Genomic DNA, 18,199 nt, shown 5'->3' on the forward strand with positions numbered 1-18,199 from the left:
AGTGTTTGAAAGGAATTTCAGCTAGTGACAAATTGTGTGTCTCTGAGATGGTTCGACAGGTTTCCCAAAACATGTCAGTCGAACCATGATGTCAGCGGTACAAATCTAAGCCACTAATGGGCCTCAGATCCCTTCGCTACATCAAATGTGTCTACCAGAAGACTCAGAGCATCTGGTGTTGTTGTTTCTGACATCATTCACATAATACCTGACAGGACGTTGGATTGTGCAGGATGAGCTCAGCATTTCCTCGTCACTCTGAAAAATGTAGAACTGAATTTACAGAACAGTAAATGTCCAGTTTGGGAACTTTGTGAAAAAAGACTGGGACCATGTTATATTTTCTCTATGTACTTAAATAATATAGTTAAGAAGAATAATAGCTATAGACTGAGGAAACTCAGTGGAATGAATTAAACCCACAGAAATGAAAACATGAGGAATCTACAGTGAGCAGCTGGTTTAGGAAATGACTGAACCTTTTTATAAAAATGAAACGGTACCATTGTTTTTAAAGATTTACATCTGGAGCCAAGAACCACAGAACGAGCAGCGAGGTTAGGAAGTACTGAGAGAGACAGTGTTGGTTTTTTTTAAGTATATTTAATTAGTTATTTATAAAAGATAAGTTATAAGACCCTGTACAGGAAGTAGAAAGAGATTTTAGTTTGAAAAATGCTTAGATGTTTGAACAGTCATCAGAACTGTTTGAACTGGTTTTCACCCACATTTTTTGTTTCCTGCTGTACAAAAAACAAAATAAAATATAAAATTAAAAGTAGTTGGTAGTGAGTACAGCTGAGTAAACACAATGCTTACCGTTACCTCATGATAAAAGATCATCGTCTAAGCAAAATGTCACAGGTTCAGAGCCCGGAGGAGCCACAGCTGAACAACAAGCAGACGCTTTGCATGTTTCACAGAATAAAAATTCCATGATACTGATGTAAATGTGATGGAATGTCCTCTGTCATTTGTCTCTGAGCTGCCAGGCAAACTGTTTATTCCCTCTATAAATGTGTTTACAGTGTCGCATTCATTGTGTGATGTACTGCAGAGTTGCTTGCTCAGGATTTCCCAAAGGTCTATCTGGGCTCTCTTGCAGTGAAGTAATTAACTTAAACATGTATAAATAGTTCAATAGTTTGCTGTGATTGTCCTCAGAAGCAGCAGAACAGTTTCTAAAACATGACCTGCGGTGAATTATTGCACACTGTAGAGTTTCACTTTAGTTTCTGGGAGGCAGAGCAATGAGAGCAGGTGTAAGTTATAACACACTTGGACGTATTTCAGTCCTGGGTGATTTGGCGCCGCCTGTGGTCGTTGGTTATAACAGTTTAAAATGAGCAGCCATTTGTTGAGCAGCTGGTTTGTCAGAAATCCAGCAGAAAAACAGCTGGTGTATGTGTTTACTTCATTTTAGCTTTATAAGAAAAGAAGGCGTTAAATTTAATGAATAACAGGGAGAAAACATTAACTTTTCCAACTAAGAAAAATAATAATTCTGTTTTTGATTTTGCTTTTTTTTTTTTGATCTTGTAATTTTAAATGCTGTTGTTCAAACTGAGCAACCCACATTTGAGGATATCAACACAGACCACGCACCGCATGTTCACACTGTTATTCACTGGTGTGTCAGCCACAGATGTGACAAACTGTTGTGTTGCTCTGAAATGAAAATGCTTCTGTTTCCTGTGAACAGACGCAGGTTGGAGGGAGGAAGACCAACACCATCCTGCAGAAGCTCGAGCCCAACACTCAGTACTCCGTCACTGTGGTGGCGGTGTATCCCAACGGTGTCAGGAAAGACATCTCCGGAGAAGGAAAAACCAGTAAGAGTCTGATGTGATTAGCATGTCAAAACATTCAGCAAATAAACTCCTTGTTGTCGCACTCAGTTCAGCAACTTTACAGGGTTTCAAAATGATGAATGTTCTTTACCTCCATTTCTGAGTGGCAGCTGCGAAGTAGTCAGATTCACATAAAAGTAGGAAACCTCAGTGGAAAAGTACTAGTTTCAAAATAAAACATTAACCTAAGTTTAGAAAACAGGATGAATTAGTATTGTAGTATATGTAGTAGTTAGAGTTGGTAGAAAATAGAGTTCAGTAAACAGAAAAGTCATGGTAAAGAATGGTTGAGTTTGTCATGAAGAGCTCACATCTGCAGTTTTGATATCAGAAGGAGAGAAAGATGAAGAAAAGGAAAAAATGTATCTGGGAAGAAGGAAAACAGAAGACAAGACAAAGGAGAAGGATATAAAAATGAGGAAAAGAAACAGGTGGAAGGAAAAAATAGGAGCAAAGGATGGAGAGAAGTAAAATCCACAGAACAGGGAAACAAACTGTATAAAGGGAGAAAACAGAAAAGAGAATAAAGCAAGTAAAGTAAGGAAGACGGAAAAATGGAGGGAACTAAAATTAGTGATATTTTACTGTTTTATCTCATGTTGAATGTCCTTATGTGCAGAGCAACGCAACAGCTTAATGAGCAGCAAAATTAGAAAATCTCTCACAGTGGAAATCCTCCGGTGAAGTACCAGATGGTGGAGATCTGGAGGACATGTAGTTTGTCCCTGTAACACCTGTCTTGGTATTTCCTCAGAGCCTCTGGGTGGAGTAAGGAACCTCCAGGTGTTGAACCCGACCATGACCACCCTGAATGTGCGCTGGGAGCCTGCCGAGGGCCGAGTGAAGGAGTACAAAGTCAGCTATGCTCCTGCTGCTGGAGGACCTGAGAGCATGGTAGGACTGGTAGGACAACCATCTGCTTGTCTGCTGGCACTGTGCACAGTTGAACAACATTCTGCTGTGTGTGTTTCAAAGTCCCCAGCTTCTCAGACCTCAGTCCTCCACCTTAAATGTTGTTTCCAGCTTGGTCCACTACACCCAGGCTGATACTCTTATAACTGGACTGTAGCGTTCGGAGGTTGTGCTTGTTTTCTGCGTGTCAACTGGTTTTCTAAGCAGCTAATTTGTGAAACTTGCTGTTGATCTCAGGAAACGGTGTCACCGGGTACTACCACCACCACGCTGCGAGGCCTGCAGCCTGACACCCTTTACACCGTCTCCCTGGTGCCGGTCTACGCTGAAGGAGACGGAAGGAAAATGTCTGAAAATGGAAAGACAAGTAAGACCACTAAAATACCCAACTCATGTAGAGGTTATTGTGCTTTCTGATGCTGAAATTCTCCTGGATTAGTTGAAAATAAGCTGTGGCATCATTTGCTTCAGTAAAAGTGAATGCTAAAATACAAATCAGTCCTCTTTTTAGATGGGGAGGTCGCAAATGTTCTAGGCCAAAACAAGGCATTTATGAAATGTGTGTAACAGAAAGTCAACATTTTTGTCCATTTATAAAATGTATGTTTTAGAATCAAGCTTATCAAGTACCAATGAATTACATATTAATGTTGCTCAGCTAATAGCCTCGGCACCTTAATTAACTCTAGAAGTCTAGTGACACCATAAGAATTTTGTGTCATCACATGTGATGTTCATCTGTCTGACAGCGTGTCTAAAGAAGGTTTGCACAGCCATCGCCCCCTGAGCTGCATTGCTTTGCACAAGCAAAGCAAAAGACTTCAGTGTATATACAACTTCTTGTCTTGTGCAGGACCACTGGGAGGAGTGAGGGGCCTGAGGGTGACTGACCCCACCATGACCTCTCTGAATGTGAACTGGGACCCAGCTGACGGTGCTGTTCGCCTCTACAAGGTCTTCTTCGTGCCCACCGCTGGTGGTCGCGAGGACATGGTGAGGGTCGTTTACAGCTGTCCTACCTCTCGAGACTGCAGCTTAGTTGGCTGGTTGAGGGGCGGCCACTTATGAGACTAACCAGGTAAATTAACAATTTTTAATTTTTAACAGGAGCAAGTTCCTACAGGCACCACCTCCATCGTCCTCAGGAACCTGACGCCCGACACACTGTACACGGTGTCGGTGTTACCAGTGTACCCTACCAGGGAGGGAAAACGGCAGTCGGAGAACGGAAAGACGTGTAAGTCACTGTGGAGCTGGAACTTGGTTTTACAAGTATTTGAAGGCGACACATTCTCACACAGTTTAGTGCACCAGCCGCATATGTTTATAAATGAATGTAAAATATTTTTGGATGATGACAAAGTGAAAGACCATTTGAATTCACTGGTTTAATACCAATTATTTTCCTGCTCCCAGTGCCTTTGGGTGGAGTGGGCACCATGAAGGTGACCAACCCGACCATCACTACTCTCACTGTCACCTGGAATCCTGCTGATGGCAACGTTCAGGGCTACAAAGTGATCTACGTTCCTGTAGATGGAGGCCAGGAAGTGGTGGTAAGATCCTCTCGCTCTTCATAGAAAATACTCAAATAAAACCAGGGGCTCAAATAACGGTTTCTACAGTGGTGTGAAAAAGTGTTTGCCCCCTTACTGATTTCTTATCTTTTTGCATGTTTGTCACACTGTAATGTTTCAGATCGTCAAACAAATTTATATATTAGTCAAAGATAACACAAGTAAACACATCATGCAGTTTTTAAATGAAGGTTTTTATTATTAAGGGAAAACAAAATCCAAAACTATATAGCCCTGTGTGAAAAAGTGTTTGCCCCCTAAACCTAATAACTGGTTGGGCCACCCTTAGCAGCAACAACTGCAATCAAGCATTTTCGATAACTTGCCATGAGTCTTTTACAGCGCTGTGGAGGAATTTTGGCCCACTCATCTTGGCAGAATGGTTGTAAGTCAGCCACATTGGAGCGTTTTCGGGCATGAACTGCCTTTTTAAGGTCATGCCACAGCATCTCAATTGGATTCAGGTCATGACGTTGACTAGGCCACTCCAGTCTTCATTTTGTTTTTCTTCAGCCATTCAGAAGTGGACTTGCTGGTGTGCTTTGCATCATTGTCCTGCTGCAGAACCCAAGTTCGCTTCAGCTTGAGGTCACAAACGAATGGCCGGACATTCTCCTTCAGGATATTTTGGTACACAGCAGAATTCAGGGTTCCATTTATCACAGCAAGTCTTCCAGGGCCTGAAGCAGCAAAACAGCCCCAGACCATCACACTACCACCACCATATTTTACTGTTGGTATGATGTTCTTTTTCTGAAATGCGGTGTTACTTTTACACCACACATAATGGGACACACACCTTCCAAAAAGTTCAACTTTTGTCTCGTCTGTCCACAGAGTATTATCCCAAAAGTCTTGGGGATCATCAAGATGTTTTCTGGCAAAACTGAGACGAGCCTTTATGTTCTTTTTGCTCAGCAGTGGTTTTCGTCTTGGAACTCTGCCATGCAAACCATTTTTGCCCAGTCTCTTTCTTATGGTTGCTGTGATAAATGGAACCCTGAATTCTGCTGTGTACCAAAATATCCTGAAGGAGAATGTCCGGCCATCTGTTTGTGGCCTCAAGCTGAAGCGAACTTGGGTTCTGCAGCAGGACAATGATCCAAAGCACACCAGCAAGTCCACTTCTGAATGGCTGAAGAAAAACAAAATGAAGACTTTGGAGTGGCCTAGTCAAAGTCCTGACCTGAATCCAATTGAGATGCTGTGGCATGACCTTAAAAAGGCGGTTCATGCCCGAAAACCCTCCAATGTGGCTGACTTACAACCATTCTGCCAAGATGAGTGGGCCAAAATTCCTCCACAGCGCTGTAAAAGACTCATGGCAAGTTATCGAAAATGCTTGATTGCAGTTGTTGCTGCTAAGGGTGGCCCAACCAGTTCTTAGGTTTAGGGGGCAAACACTTGTTCACACTGGGCTATATAGTTTTGGATTTTGTTTTCCCTTAATAATAAAAACCTTCATTTAAAAACTGCATGATGTGTTTACTTGTGTTATCTTTGACTAATATATAAATTTGTTTGACGATCTGAAACATTACAGTGTGACAAACATGCAAAAAGATAAGAAATCAGTAAGGGGGCAAACACTTTTTCACACCACTGTATGTAGGCCATAAGAACAGAAACGGGGAAAAACTAAATTGTTGGTACTTCTTCTGTTATGGCTCACACGATAAATTCACAGAAAGGCAGTGTTTGAGTCTCTCTCACTGGTTAATTCTGAGTGATTCAACAAGTTTGAACAGTAAATTAACAACAAACAGGAGCAGATCAGAAGATTTTTAATGAACCTTTATCAAACACAAAGCATGGGATGTAAAAAATAAGTTATGTAGAGTCAAGTTAATTAGCGATGAGTTAACTTTGGTTGAGTCAAGGCAACTTGAGTTGAGTGGAGACGAATTAACCTGAGTTGAGTCAAATTAACTTGAATTTAGTCAAGATGAGTTGACCTCAGTTCAGCTGAGCTAGTGGGAGTTGGGTTGAGTTGATCTGAGTTTAAGTGGAATTGTGTTGAGCCGAGTTAACCTGGGTTAAACTGAGCTGGCTCGAGTCGAGTTAACATGGCCTGAGCTGAATCGAGGTAACTTAAGTCAACTAGAGGCGAGATGAGACAACTTGAGTTGAGTCGAGCTAAGTTGACCTCCGTTGTATTAACTAGAGTCAAGTCTAGTTGAGTTTACTTGAGTCTTGTTAAATTGGGTTTAGTTAACTTAATCTCAAGTCGAATCAGCTTCAGTTGACTTTGATTAATTTAGGTTTAGTTTAACTACACTGACACGAGAGTGATTAAAGTTCTGTGATCCCTGTGATGGAAGAACAAAATAACTGAGGAAATAACATGAGAACACAATGACAAGAATACAAGTAAAACAGAGAGTTTAACTAGTTTTCTTAGACTGTTGCACCATCATACATCACCACATCTCCAACCATTACTGTGCTTTTAACTGGACGCTGGTGGAGGTATCAAACAACACTGAGTTCAGAGCAGCGTCTTCTTCAGTTGTGTCAAATCCGATTGGCTCTTTGTAACTTTCTAAGCAAAATATTCAGCTGGCATCAGGCACGTTGTACTGTGTTGTTAAGGCCACTGCTCAGTGACAACAACATCTCTACTTGTTGAAACACTATAGGCAGAGAGAGGATGCGACTTTGAAAGCCCCTATCAGCGTTTGATGATGATGTAAACTGGAAAGTCTTTGTTTCGCACTTTAACACTCCTGGTCGGACAGTTACTCAAGTTTTGCAGCAGAACGTTAATAAGAAGGCTGTCAGACTCGAGAAGCAAAATGATCAAAGCTTTCAGCAGGGATTTAGTGATGTCATGTTTTTTGACAGGATAATCCTGTCGGGCAGTTGCCACATAATAGGACCTAAATCCTTGCTGGCAGGGTGGATCCCTCATTGTTGTATGGCATGTTTGTGTTTCTGGAGTACAGCTTGTACAGAGTAAGTGTGTGTAAATCCTGCTAATCAGATTCTTACCGTCAGTGTTTGATGAGGTTCAGAACGTGAAGAGCCGTGAAATAACAGATCTGAATGTGGCTGAATGATGATTTAACTGCTTGTGTCGGTGTATTTAGAAGTAGTTTATTTGTCTCTGTTGGTGATGTAATCGTTACCTCCAGTTAATATGTTAAAGTATAGAGACGAGTGTTAACCCCATGAAAACTGTTCATGTGGTTTTATATGTTGCTTCTTCAGTTAAGAGTCAAAACAGCAAACAAGATAACAATAAGAGTTTTACATTTGTAGACAACTTTTCACTGATGTTAGTGTTAAATTTGGCACCTGGTTTAGTTTTGGGCTTTTTCTAAAATCTTGTCTAATTCTCAGTGGATTGTAGATGAAGTTAGTTCATAAACTCATTTCTTCCAAGAAGACTATAAGCTAAATGTATGGTTGTTTCTTGGGCCAAATTATTGTGAAAACATCCAGCAACTAGTTAAACTGGGCTCCTGGGGCTGGTAGGAATCGAACCTCTCAGTACAGGGCAGTTCAACACATGTGTCTCTGTAGGAGCAAGTGTCAGAGAGTACCACCACAACCGTCCTGGAGAATCTGCTACCGAACACCCACTACACTGTCACCGTGGTCCCAGTGTACGCCGAGGGAGACGGACCCAGCCTGACTGACAACGGCAAGACGAGTGAGTAACCGTGGCTGTGATCTGCTGCTGTTGTCAGTTGCTCCTATGAACCGTGGAAATCACCTGAGCCTCTAAGAAAGCATCAAACTGATCATTTTTTCTCTGACTGAACGGGAGCTAAAAAAGCAGGAAGAGAGAAAGAAACAGAGCCAGCAGGGGTGGGGACAGAAATGTGAAATCTGTCCTGATAGCAGTCATTTCAAACTGTGGCTAATTGTATTTTGACTCCTACTTACTTCTCCGACTTGACAAACATAGTCAATGTGCAGAACACACGCATGTCTTTCTTGTCCAGATGCAGAGTCGACAAAGAAACACTGTCGACTGCTCCTTTTCTTGTATTTATCCAGAGTACCGGTACATCACGTTCACTTCTGGATCTGATGTAGAGCCATCTCTTGTGAATTAGTTATTTATTTCCTTTGTGTTCGATAGCCTTTTCTTTGTAGTGTTGGACTCCTCCTCAGTAGCATTAGTTTGTTTCTTGTTTTTATTCTCCAAATAAAAAAAGCAGTAGCATGAGAAGAAGTGACTCATTGAAGAAGCAGTGAGTTTATTTGGTTTTAATCTCCACTGATTATGATTACGGCTGTAGATAACGCTCCGACAGTGACTTCAGAACTAACCAAAGCAGACAGCAGCTTTCCAGATGTAACAAAATAGACAAAGCACCAGTGTCCCTACACATTTGAATGTGAATCAATAGATGTAAAATAAACCGCTATATTCTTATCATGCGACATGTGAACAAACTGCCCCCTGGACACCAGTAACCTCTGACGAGACAGCAGCTGTGTGATGCTCTGATCTGTCTTCCTGTTTGGTGTCTCCACTCAGAGCCGCTGGGTTTTGTGAAGAACCTACAGGTTACCGATCCCACCACCAGCTCCCTGAATGTCCGCTGGGATCCCGCCGAGGGAAATGTTCGCGAATACATCGTGATCTGGGAGCCGACTGCTGGAGGGGATCGAAACGTGGTAAGACTTCACACGACAATATTGTGTCATCAACACTTTTCATAAGAGAAGTCGATCTTTACCGAGAACCAAGAGGAACTGCTGTACATGGCAGAACTGTAACAGTCAAGATTTGCTGGCCAGATGTTGTATTTTCACTAGAAGCTGAGAACTTCATCCGTCCCGTTGGTTTCTGGGTTTTCATGACTGACTGAAATGTGAAACCCATTTGTTTTAATTCAAACCACACAAGAATTTTAGCTACTGTGAAGTTAAAGTGATTGTTCAGTGGCAGTCTAACTTTTATTTAAATGGTAAAATCTCTGAGGTCAAAGGTCATTGACCAGTATTTATTTTTTCTGTGTGTTGTTTTGAGATGCCTCTGCGTTTCATCCTTTCAGGGACCAGGCCAGTGATTTTGCAGCTTGTTTCCAACAAATCACCATATTCCTCTTACTGCTGACTGTTTCGCTGTATTTCTACCACAGTATGAAAACCACCATGTTTAAGTTAATAAACATCAGTGCTTCATTAACATTTATCAACCATTTCATCAGCCTCCAGATGATAATAATAATAATAAACTTTATTTGTACCGCACTTTTCAGCTCAAGAGCACAAAGTGCTACAACAGTAGAAACATAGTAATACAACATCAGTTAGAAACACTCATAGACAAACAAGAAGCCAAATAAATATCCAAGGACTGATATAGGCCAGCTCCTGCCTGGCCGGCACTCCCCACGGGAGTTCAACTGTGGTGGTCCAGAGGACCAAGACACACACTAACATATTAAAAGTAATTAAAAAATAAATTATTAAAGTTGACAAAATTCAGTGATCACGCTAAACATTCAAAGCTTGTTTAAAAAGATGTGTTTTTAACGCTGACTTAAACGCTGCCGGCTCAGTTATCAAGCGAATGTCTAAAGGCAGGGAGTTCCACAACCTGGGGCCATGCACGGCAAAGGCGCGACCTCCCCATTTTTTGTAGTGTACAGGGGGAACGACAAGAGCAAGGTGACCTGATGATCGTAGGGTTCTGCGAGGAACGTATCTAGCCAAGAGGTCCGACAGGTACTGAGGGGCAAGGCCATGCATGGCTTTAAAAACATAAAGCAGAACCTTAAAATCTATTTTTCATTTAAGCGGGAGCCAATGAAGGGACAACAGAACCGGGGTGATATGGGCATGCCGACGAGTGTTTGTCAGCAGACAGGCAGCCGTGTTCTGAACAAGTTGGAGCCTGGAGAGTGATGACTGGGACAAACCGGAGTACAGGGCATTACAATAATCAAGCCGGGAAGTCACAAACACATGAATGGCTTTCTCTAAGTCACTATGAGAGAGAGAAATGGCTTTACCTTAGCCAACAGTCTTAGCTGGTAGAAGCTGCTTTTTACCACTGACTTGATCTGCTTATCAAAGTTAAAATCGACATCAAAAATTACCCCCAGATTTTTTACCGCATTAGAAAGCGAGGGGGCATATGTGCCAAGATCAACTAGTCTTGCATCCAAATGGGGGCTGATAACAATAAATTCAGATTTGCCTTCATTTAAGTAAAGGAAATTTTGAGTTAGCCAGGTTTTGACATCCTGGAGACAGTTTTGTAATGCACCAAATGAACCTGACTCTGGTTGAACCAGTGGCATATAGATTTGAATATCATCAGCATAGAAATGGAAGGGAACATTGTGACTAGATATAATGGCGGCAAGCGGTGACAGATACAGGGAAAATAGCAAAGGGGCCAGAATGGAGCCTTGGGGGACACCTGAAGTCAAGGAAGCTGCGCCGGAAGAATGGTCGCCAATCATAACCGAATAGGTTCTATTGGTAAGATAGGACTCATACCTAATACCGTAGCGTCAAGGCTGGGCTTTTTAAGTAATGGTCTAACAACCACATGCTTAAGGGTCAAAGGGAGCGAACCAGAACTCAAGCATGAGTTAACAAAGTTGACCAGCCCAGGGCCAATAATATCAGTAACTTCTTTAAAAATCTTCCCCGGAAGGGGATCAAGTGGAGAAGCAGCGGGTTTGAGCTGAAGCACACATTTTTTAAGTTGTGAAAGGAACACCTGAGCAAACGAGGTGATCATGTCACTTAGTTCAAGAAATGTTGTGAAATAAGACGATTTGAGTTGGAAACAACTGAAATGATCTCAACTGATAGTCAGAGTTAAGGATTTAATATTTGATCTTATGGACAAAGAACAAATTTTATTTGTAGCAAAGGAAGGTGCACTATCCTCGCTGGTGAAGTGGAAGCTTTCTGCTAAAATCCACCTTTATCTCAGAGCTTGTACTGTTCCTGAGCTGCACAAAGACAGTTGACACTTGAGTCCTACCTCAGTTCTCCCTCACCCTCCTGGTGAGGGATACTAACCATAACACAGTTACTGCCTGAAGAACACTCGGCTCACGTCACATTAGTCTGTGGTGGTGTTCAGTCTGAGAGTTTTCCTTGTATCTGCTAAGCCCTTCTTGTCTTGGATATGGCTTTTCTAACATGTCTCCAAATTCTAGAGTTCTCCTACTTCACAGTGTCTTTTCTTCTGGTCCAGGACCAGGTTTCTAGATCCACCACTTCCACTGTCTTGAAGAACTTGGAGCCGAACACGGAGTACACTGTCACCGTGGTGCCTGTCTACCACGAGATAGAGGGAAAACCTCAGTCTGAAAAGGGAAAGACATGTAAGTTAAGATGAGGCCTGAGCTTTGAGAACAACAATGGACGTGTTTTTCTTTATCTGACCAAGACCTGATATAAATGCAAAGAGCAGGGCACCATAAAATATTGTAGCACAGTTAAAATAGAGTAAACAGATGAAAAGTTGAAATGCAGTAATTCATACAGATGCATTTAATAATGCTCAAAACACATTATACAACAAATAAATGTTTCCATGTGACAAAATGTTAGTGATATAGCACCTGACTCATAGTCCTGTTAAATATGCATTAGCCAGCAGTTTAGTCTAAACTCCAGTCATTTGTCTAAATCATATAGTAGCAAAAAAGTCCTTACTAACATTTTTTCTAATCATTGGTCACAGACCAGTCTAGAGGTAAATGAGCATATGTTTTCTTAGCTACCAGCATTGAAAATATACTACACATTTCAAATGTGACTCTGAAAACTGTTCACCACCATTCATACTACAGCCGTATCGCAGTTAGCTGCAGTAACCAACTATGTGTCACGTCTTAAAATGAATTATGGTTTGAGCACCACAGCCTGCGTCACTGGTCTATCTCAGTGGGTCAGCACATTTCATCCAGCCCTCCATCATCATCCTCCCAGTCAGAGTTGGATTGCCTGGGTTTGACTTATGATTTTTGGTACTCCCTAAAAATAAAGAGAGAGAAAACAAACAGAGCTTCAAAATGTTTCTGTGAACCTTTCTTTAAATCAGGTTCTCAGTTGATCACAACATCTTATGAACACTTATTGAGTCCTGCTGCTCCTCCTCAGATCCTATGGGTGGAGTGAAGAACTTGCAGGTGATCGACCCAACCATCAGCACTCTGACGGCCCGCTGGGACCCAGCAGTGGGCAATGTCCAAAGCTACAAGGTCTACTACGCTGCTGAGCCATCAGGGGAAGAACACATGGTAGAGACCAGCACTGTTTTACTGTTTCAGGATGATGTGAAGGGTTTACATCCACCAACAGCATTTTATTTATTTTACTGATTCACTGTGGCCTCAGTCATTCTCACCATAATCAGGTCAAATTGTTAACTTGCTGACAGAGACTTAACATTTTGTCAAACAGGAGGAGGTTTCAGGCGGCAGCACCAGCACCATCCTGAGGAACCTGCATCCTGACACACCCTACAATGTGACTGTTGTTCCCGTCTACCCAGATGTGGATGGCAAAAGGCAGAGTGCGAAGGGGAAGACCAGTGAGTAAATCATTCAGCCCTTGTCCACATGGACACAGTATGGGTTTAACAGTGCACAGAGCTCATGCTTTGTGTATGATTTGATTGGGTCCAAGTGGAAGTTGCCAGATAGAACCAAGACACAAATGTAACTGAGAGTCTACATACTACATTCTTCTGATTGTAGGACTGACACTGAAGGTGATTTTTGACGTAAATAAAATCATTTTGTCTAAAACGGTAACATACTCCTCTGGCAGGAACTTTCACCTACTCCATAACATACAGTTTTAAAGGACTGTGAAGGTTTTGAAGCTCTAGGGCTTAAAGACATCATAAAATGGGCCATGTGCTTCCATCAAGTGTTGCATTTCTTTTTGAAACAGGATTCTGGGCTGTGACAAAAGGATCATTTTAAACTGTAGTCCATTGCAATATCTGTTTGGGTGAGAGAGGCAGGATTACCCCAGAAAATATCTTCACGTAGTGAGCACTTAACGTGCATTTGAATGTACGAGCAACAGGTGCAACAGGCCATCTGCAGTTAAAGTTTTTATTCTTTTCATGCCAGTTAGATGTTTGCATGATCTATTCATTTAGAAGAAGAGAGAGTGCTAGACAAGGACTCTGTCCAGACTTGGGACAGGAAAGGTTGTTATTACAGTGTTTCCCTCAAGAACCTTGTACTGTAAGGTGATCAAGATGCGGTAGCCTGTCTTCTGTGTTATACCATTTTTACCAGGTTTCTCAGTCTTTGCTGATACGTAACATGATGTTGCACAAAAAGGTTGCAGCGGATGTAGTAACTCAGTGACGGTTTAAACAGTTGACTCGCAGCTGATGTGTGAAGTAGCTCCACTGAACCTTATGTGTTTTATTCTCAAATAACTGGACAGTTTATTTTGATGGAAGTAGAGGTGCTGTTCATTTTAGGCAAGGTGTCGTGTCTCCCTGAGAAAATGCTGCTGGAAATCTTGGATTGCATGGTCTTAATCCTTTAGACCACCAGACTGCTCTGATCTAAACCATGTCTGACTTTGTAATCTTTTCAGTGGCTGACTTGTGTTTGTTGCAGCATTCCTGAGTGCACCACCAAAAGTACATTTCATCTCCACATGAATCAGTATTACTACAATAACATACCTTTGGCAAAAAAGTTGACTTTTCTGAACTGAAACCACGGACTGCCTGGAAAACAGGGAGTCTACCTGAAAACCCGCCAGTAATGTAAAGTAAACTCATTTTGTAGTTAATGGGCTAAAACATGCAGAAAACCACCGGCAGGGTCCTTTAAAACTGAGAAAGATAATACAGACCCTATTTATACAGACATCTGTGGCTCACAGAGGAGAATAATGAATGCCAGAACGTTTAGGCAACTCCCCTGGCTCTGATACATCTGGACTCTGCTGATGTGGTAAACCCACCCATCTGGTGCACCCTGCAGGATAAAACAGATGCCAAGAGTTATTTGCAGCAGTTACTCAGACCTTTTTTCTCGGAGAAATTCTTTGAAGCTTAGCAAAGTTTTTACTAAGGATGTTTTTGCATCCTAGAATATCTGAAAGACAGACAGACGGTCACAGGAAGAAAACAAAACACTTCATAGTGATTGACAGCTTCCCAAACTCTGAGCCATCTGGACTGGTCCGATGAACCTGCAGGATAAAGCAGTCATGTGTAATAGTTGATCCATATTGTGACGCGGCCTGTCTTTCAGGGCCTCTGGGTGGAGTGAAGAATCTCCAGGTGATTGACCCCACCACCAACTCCCTGAGGGTTCGGTGGGACCCGGCTGAGGGCGACGTCAGGCAGTACCAAATCATCTACGTCCCCGCTGCCGGAGGAACTGAGAGCATGGTCAGTTTACATGTGCTCTCCAAACTGATCTCCAAGTACATAATATAATGATGGCACTATGTCAGCTACCTGCCTTAAACAGAGAGGCACATTCAGGATGAGCCTGGTGTTAGTGAATGTTTTTCTAGCGTCAACAAATCTCATATAGAGAAGCAACAATGAGCCAGTCCATCTCTCAGTACTTCATGACTTCTCCATCCTGTCTGTGGCTGTCGGCTCCAAGCCAGTGTTTCTTCTGAAGATGTAAATCTTGAAATTAGTTCAGGTTTATTGGAATGTAATATAAAAGGGCTCAGTAAATCCCTAACCAGTGGAAATTAGGAACGTGTCAACCAGTGCAGCTCACTGGGGGTTTCTAATAAAAGCAGAGCTCTGTGGCACAGACGAATAAGAGGCTTTGATATACGCACAGTTCTTATTAGTAGGAGCCATTGATTGTTGATTTTGATCATTTCATGGAATTTGCTGGCAGCAAGAAAGTAAAATATCAGATTTACTCTCTGCACGCTGGTGAATGTGATTGAAACCAGAAAAATATGACATTTTAAGGGTCTCTTCTTGCTCTTAAACCCACAGTTTATTTTAAATTCTATTGGTGATTCCGGTATTACCAAAGATGCCAAATATGTCAGGCAGATGTTTGGAGAAATGTGTCTTAAATGCTGCACAAGACCTCTAGAATATCTCCATTTGATGACATGTTGCAGCCTTTGGGTTTAAGTTTTTCATATAGCTTCAGCTTCAGTAAACTGTAAGTATAAACAAAAATAGAGATATAAATCACTAAAACCTCTGTAATAGCAGATTCTCCCATCTCCCTTAGTGTCCATGTTACTGTGTGGCCAATGAAGGTTCAATAATAAAACCCAACCTTAGACAAAGTAACATTTCCATGGCTGACATTTTGTTATTGATGTGTTATTTTAGCATTTTGTTCTTCTCAGACTCAGGAATCTGGGATGTCAACCAGCACAGTGCTGAGAGACCTGAGGCCAGACACCGAGTACAAAGTGACACTAGTGCCGCTTTACACTGACGTGGAGGGGAAACGCATGTCGGAGAATGGAAAGACAAGTGAGTTTGGCCAAAGCAGAACAGCTGTCACTACGTGCATCACAATAAAAATGTTCCCAAATTCGTTTGAAGGTAGAGCACAGACATGGCACAAGGGATCTTAAATTTAAGGCTGTAAAGAGTTATTTTTTTATCCAAGTTGCAGTCTTGTAATGAGAAAAATTAGATCCAAGACATTCATATTAGTTTTGGCATTGTATAGAAAAGGTAAAGTTATAATGAAGAGCACATCCTCTGCCTTGGGTTTGTCATGGTGTTATGGATGTAATGTATCCAGTGGACTTAGAAGCATCAGAAAGCACCAACAGGATAAGAGAATGTACTGACAGGACCTAGAAGGTTAGCTAATCAAAGAAAAGTTACTGGCAGCAGAATCACTGAACCATCCTGAAGTGCTAATCCTCACCCAGCCGTTGTCCTGTTACTGCTGGTCTGACCCGACTCTGGTTCCTGCTCTCTGTTGTGTTGACAGAGCCCCTGGGTGGAGTAAAGAATCTACAGGTCACTGATCCCACCACTAGCTCCCTCAAGGTGCGCTGGGATCCGGCGGAGGGCAACGTCCGCCAGTACCGCATCTTCTATGTTCCTGCTTCTGGAGGCACTGAGGACATGGTGAGACTTGAGACTCACTCCTTGTCCTTCGTCACAGGCTTGTTACCACCTTTTCAGGTTATCAAAGATGTTACAGTGTCAACCGGAGTTTTAGAAGAATATTCTGGAATGATAATTTAACTTTTTCTTTGGAAGCTGTTTCAAAATATTACCCTTAAATTTTTGCCATGTTGCTGTCCAAGCTCTGTGGGGGTCAGTGTTGATCATTTTGTGAATTCAAACTAGCGAAGCGTCCATGGTTTCCAGACAATGTATCCTAATTACTTTGATGATCAAACCTCACAGAGATGTTAACATGACTGTAAACTCTTGTTTTGTCAGGCAAGTTTATATCAGAGCAATGCATTATGCACTTTTACCCTTTGTGTGCCAGAAGTCAGTTCATTTTGAGATATGAAATGGAAAGTTGCTTCGCTGTGTGTGAGCAGGAGCAGGTGTCGGGTGGCACTACCAACACCATCCTGAGGAATCTGCTGTCAGACACGCCCTATACTGTAACGGTGGTTCCGGTTTACCCAGAAGGAGAAGGTCTGCGCCAGTCCGACAAAGAAAGGACTCGTAAGTCCCTGACTCTCCTCACACTGTCAAACCTCAGGTCATCTGCAGTTTCCTCTGCAGGTGATTAGTTCTGATGTATGTTTTTGATCAGGGCTGAGAGCAAAAACTCCATGAAGCTGCACTTATACACCACAGTGACATGTCAAAAATCAGTTCCTGCTGCTTTATGAAACCTTGTGCATGTAGGTGGGGCAGAAGCACAGCTAGGGTTTGTCACCTAGGAGCAAATGAAAGAAAAACCCACCATAAAGTGCCTCAGTAAGGTGTTGGGCCACCGCCTGCCACCAGCACAGCTTCATGGACACACACACATTGAGTATGGACACAGGTGGAAACAGATAACTGTCAGAGCCGGAGACAAACTCTCCAAATTCCATTTGAAAGCAGCAAACACAAACTAAGCCAGAAGCTTTACACAGTGCAGACAAGGAGAGTATGAAGGGGTCGCTGGACCCTCAGCTGTATAAAGAAACACGCAGGTATATTGATATCTGTGAGGGCAAATGGTCGTTGGAACCAACAATTAGCCGGGACCAACAACAAGTATGACCCACGTACGGAATGAGGCAAGTGATTTGCTACAGAGGTTAATAGTTTTTGAGGGATTGGATCTGGAACTGAACACAATTGGAGACACTGAACAACATTATCATGAATCGGACGATGATTTTGACCCTGAAAAAAACTTTTTTAAGAACTCTGAAAATAACTGCAAGTATTACACGGATGAGCAGTTTAACAGCAATGTTAAGACTGAAAACAAATTATCATTAATTCACTTTAATAGCAGAAGTTTATACGCAAACTTTCAGAGTATAAAACATTATCTTAGTAGTCTTACACATTCTTTTAATATAATTGCTATTTCTGAAACTTGGATGAATAATGTAAGGGGAATGGATTTTGACCTTGATGGCTATGACTTGGTATGCACAAACAGAGAGAATAAGATGGGAGGTGGTGTGGCCTCGTACATAGATAAAAACTTTTGTTATAAGAAAGTAGACAAAATGTCTAGGGTGCTTGATAATTTGCTCGAGTGTGTGACTGTAGAAATATTAGTGGAAAAAAAGAAAAATGTTGTAATAAGCTGTATTTATAGAGCACCTGGAGCCAGCATAGAAAAATTTAATGACTGGATGGAAGAAAATTACTTGACAATAAGTCATAAATTAATGTTCATATGTGGTGACTTCAATATAGATTTGTTAAATCCTAATAAGCACACAGCAACTGAGGAGTTTATTAACACA

At 41.9% G+C, this 18,199-nt stretch overlaps 1 protein-coding gene across 1 annotated transcript in view; it reads left to right on the forward strand.

The window, feature by feature from the left end:
* col12a1b (collagen, type XII, alpha 1b) overlaps window positions 1-18,199 on the forward strand; it is a 112,728-nt gene that overhangs the window by 53,598 nt on the left and 40,931 nt on the right. Inside the window, exons 32-39 of the mRNA XM_020619462.1 lie at window positions 1,703-1,832; window positions 2,605-2,744; window positions 3,000-3,129; window positions 3,616-3,755; window positions 3,870-3,999; window positions 4,179-4,318; window positions 7,865-7,994; window positions 8,832-8,929. Of these exons, the coding sequence (XP_020475118.1) occupies window positions 1,703-1,832; window positions 2,605-2,744; window positions 3,000-3,129; window positions 3,616-3,755; window positions 3,870-3,999; window positions 4,179-4,318; window positions 7,865-7,994; window positions 8,832-8,929 (1,038 nt within the window). The remainder of the gene's footprint in view (window positions 1-1,702; window positions 1,833-2,604; window positions 2,745-2,999; window positions 3,130-3,615; window positions 3,756-3,869; window positions 4,000-4,178; window positions 4,319-7,864; window positions 7,995-8,831; window positions 8,930-18,199) is intronic.

Source organism: Monopterus albus, unplaced genomic scaffold (genome assembly GCF_001952655.1).
Source record: "Monopterus albus unplaced genomic scaffold, M_albus_1.0 scaffold220.1, whole genome shotgun sequence".
In the NCBI taxonomy this organism is placed as follows: domain Eukaryota; kingdom Metazoa; phylum Chordata; class Actinopteri; order Synbranchiformes; family Synbranchidae; genus Monopterus; species Monopterus albus.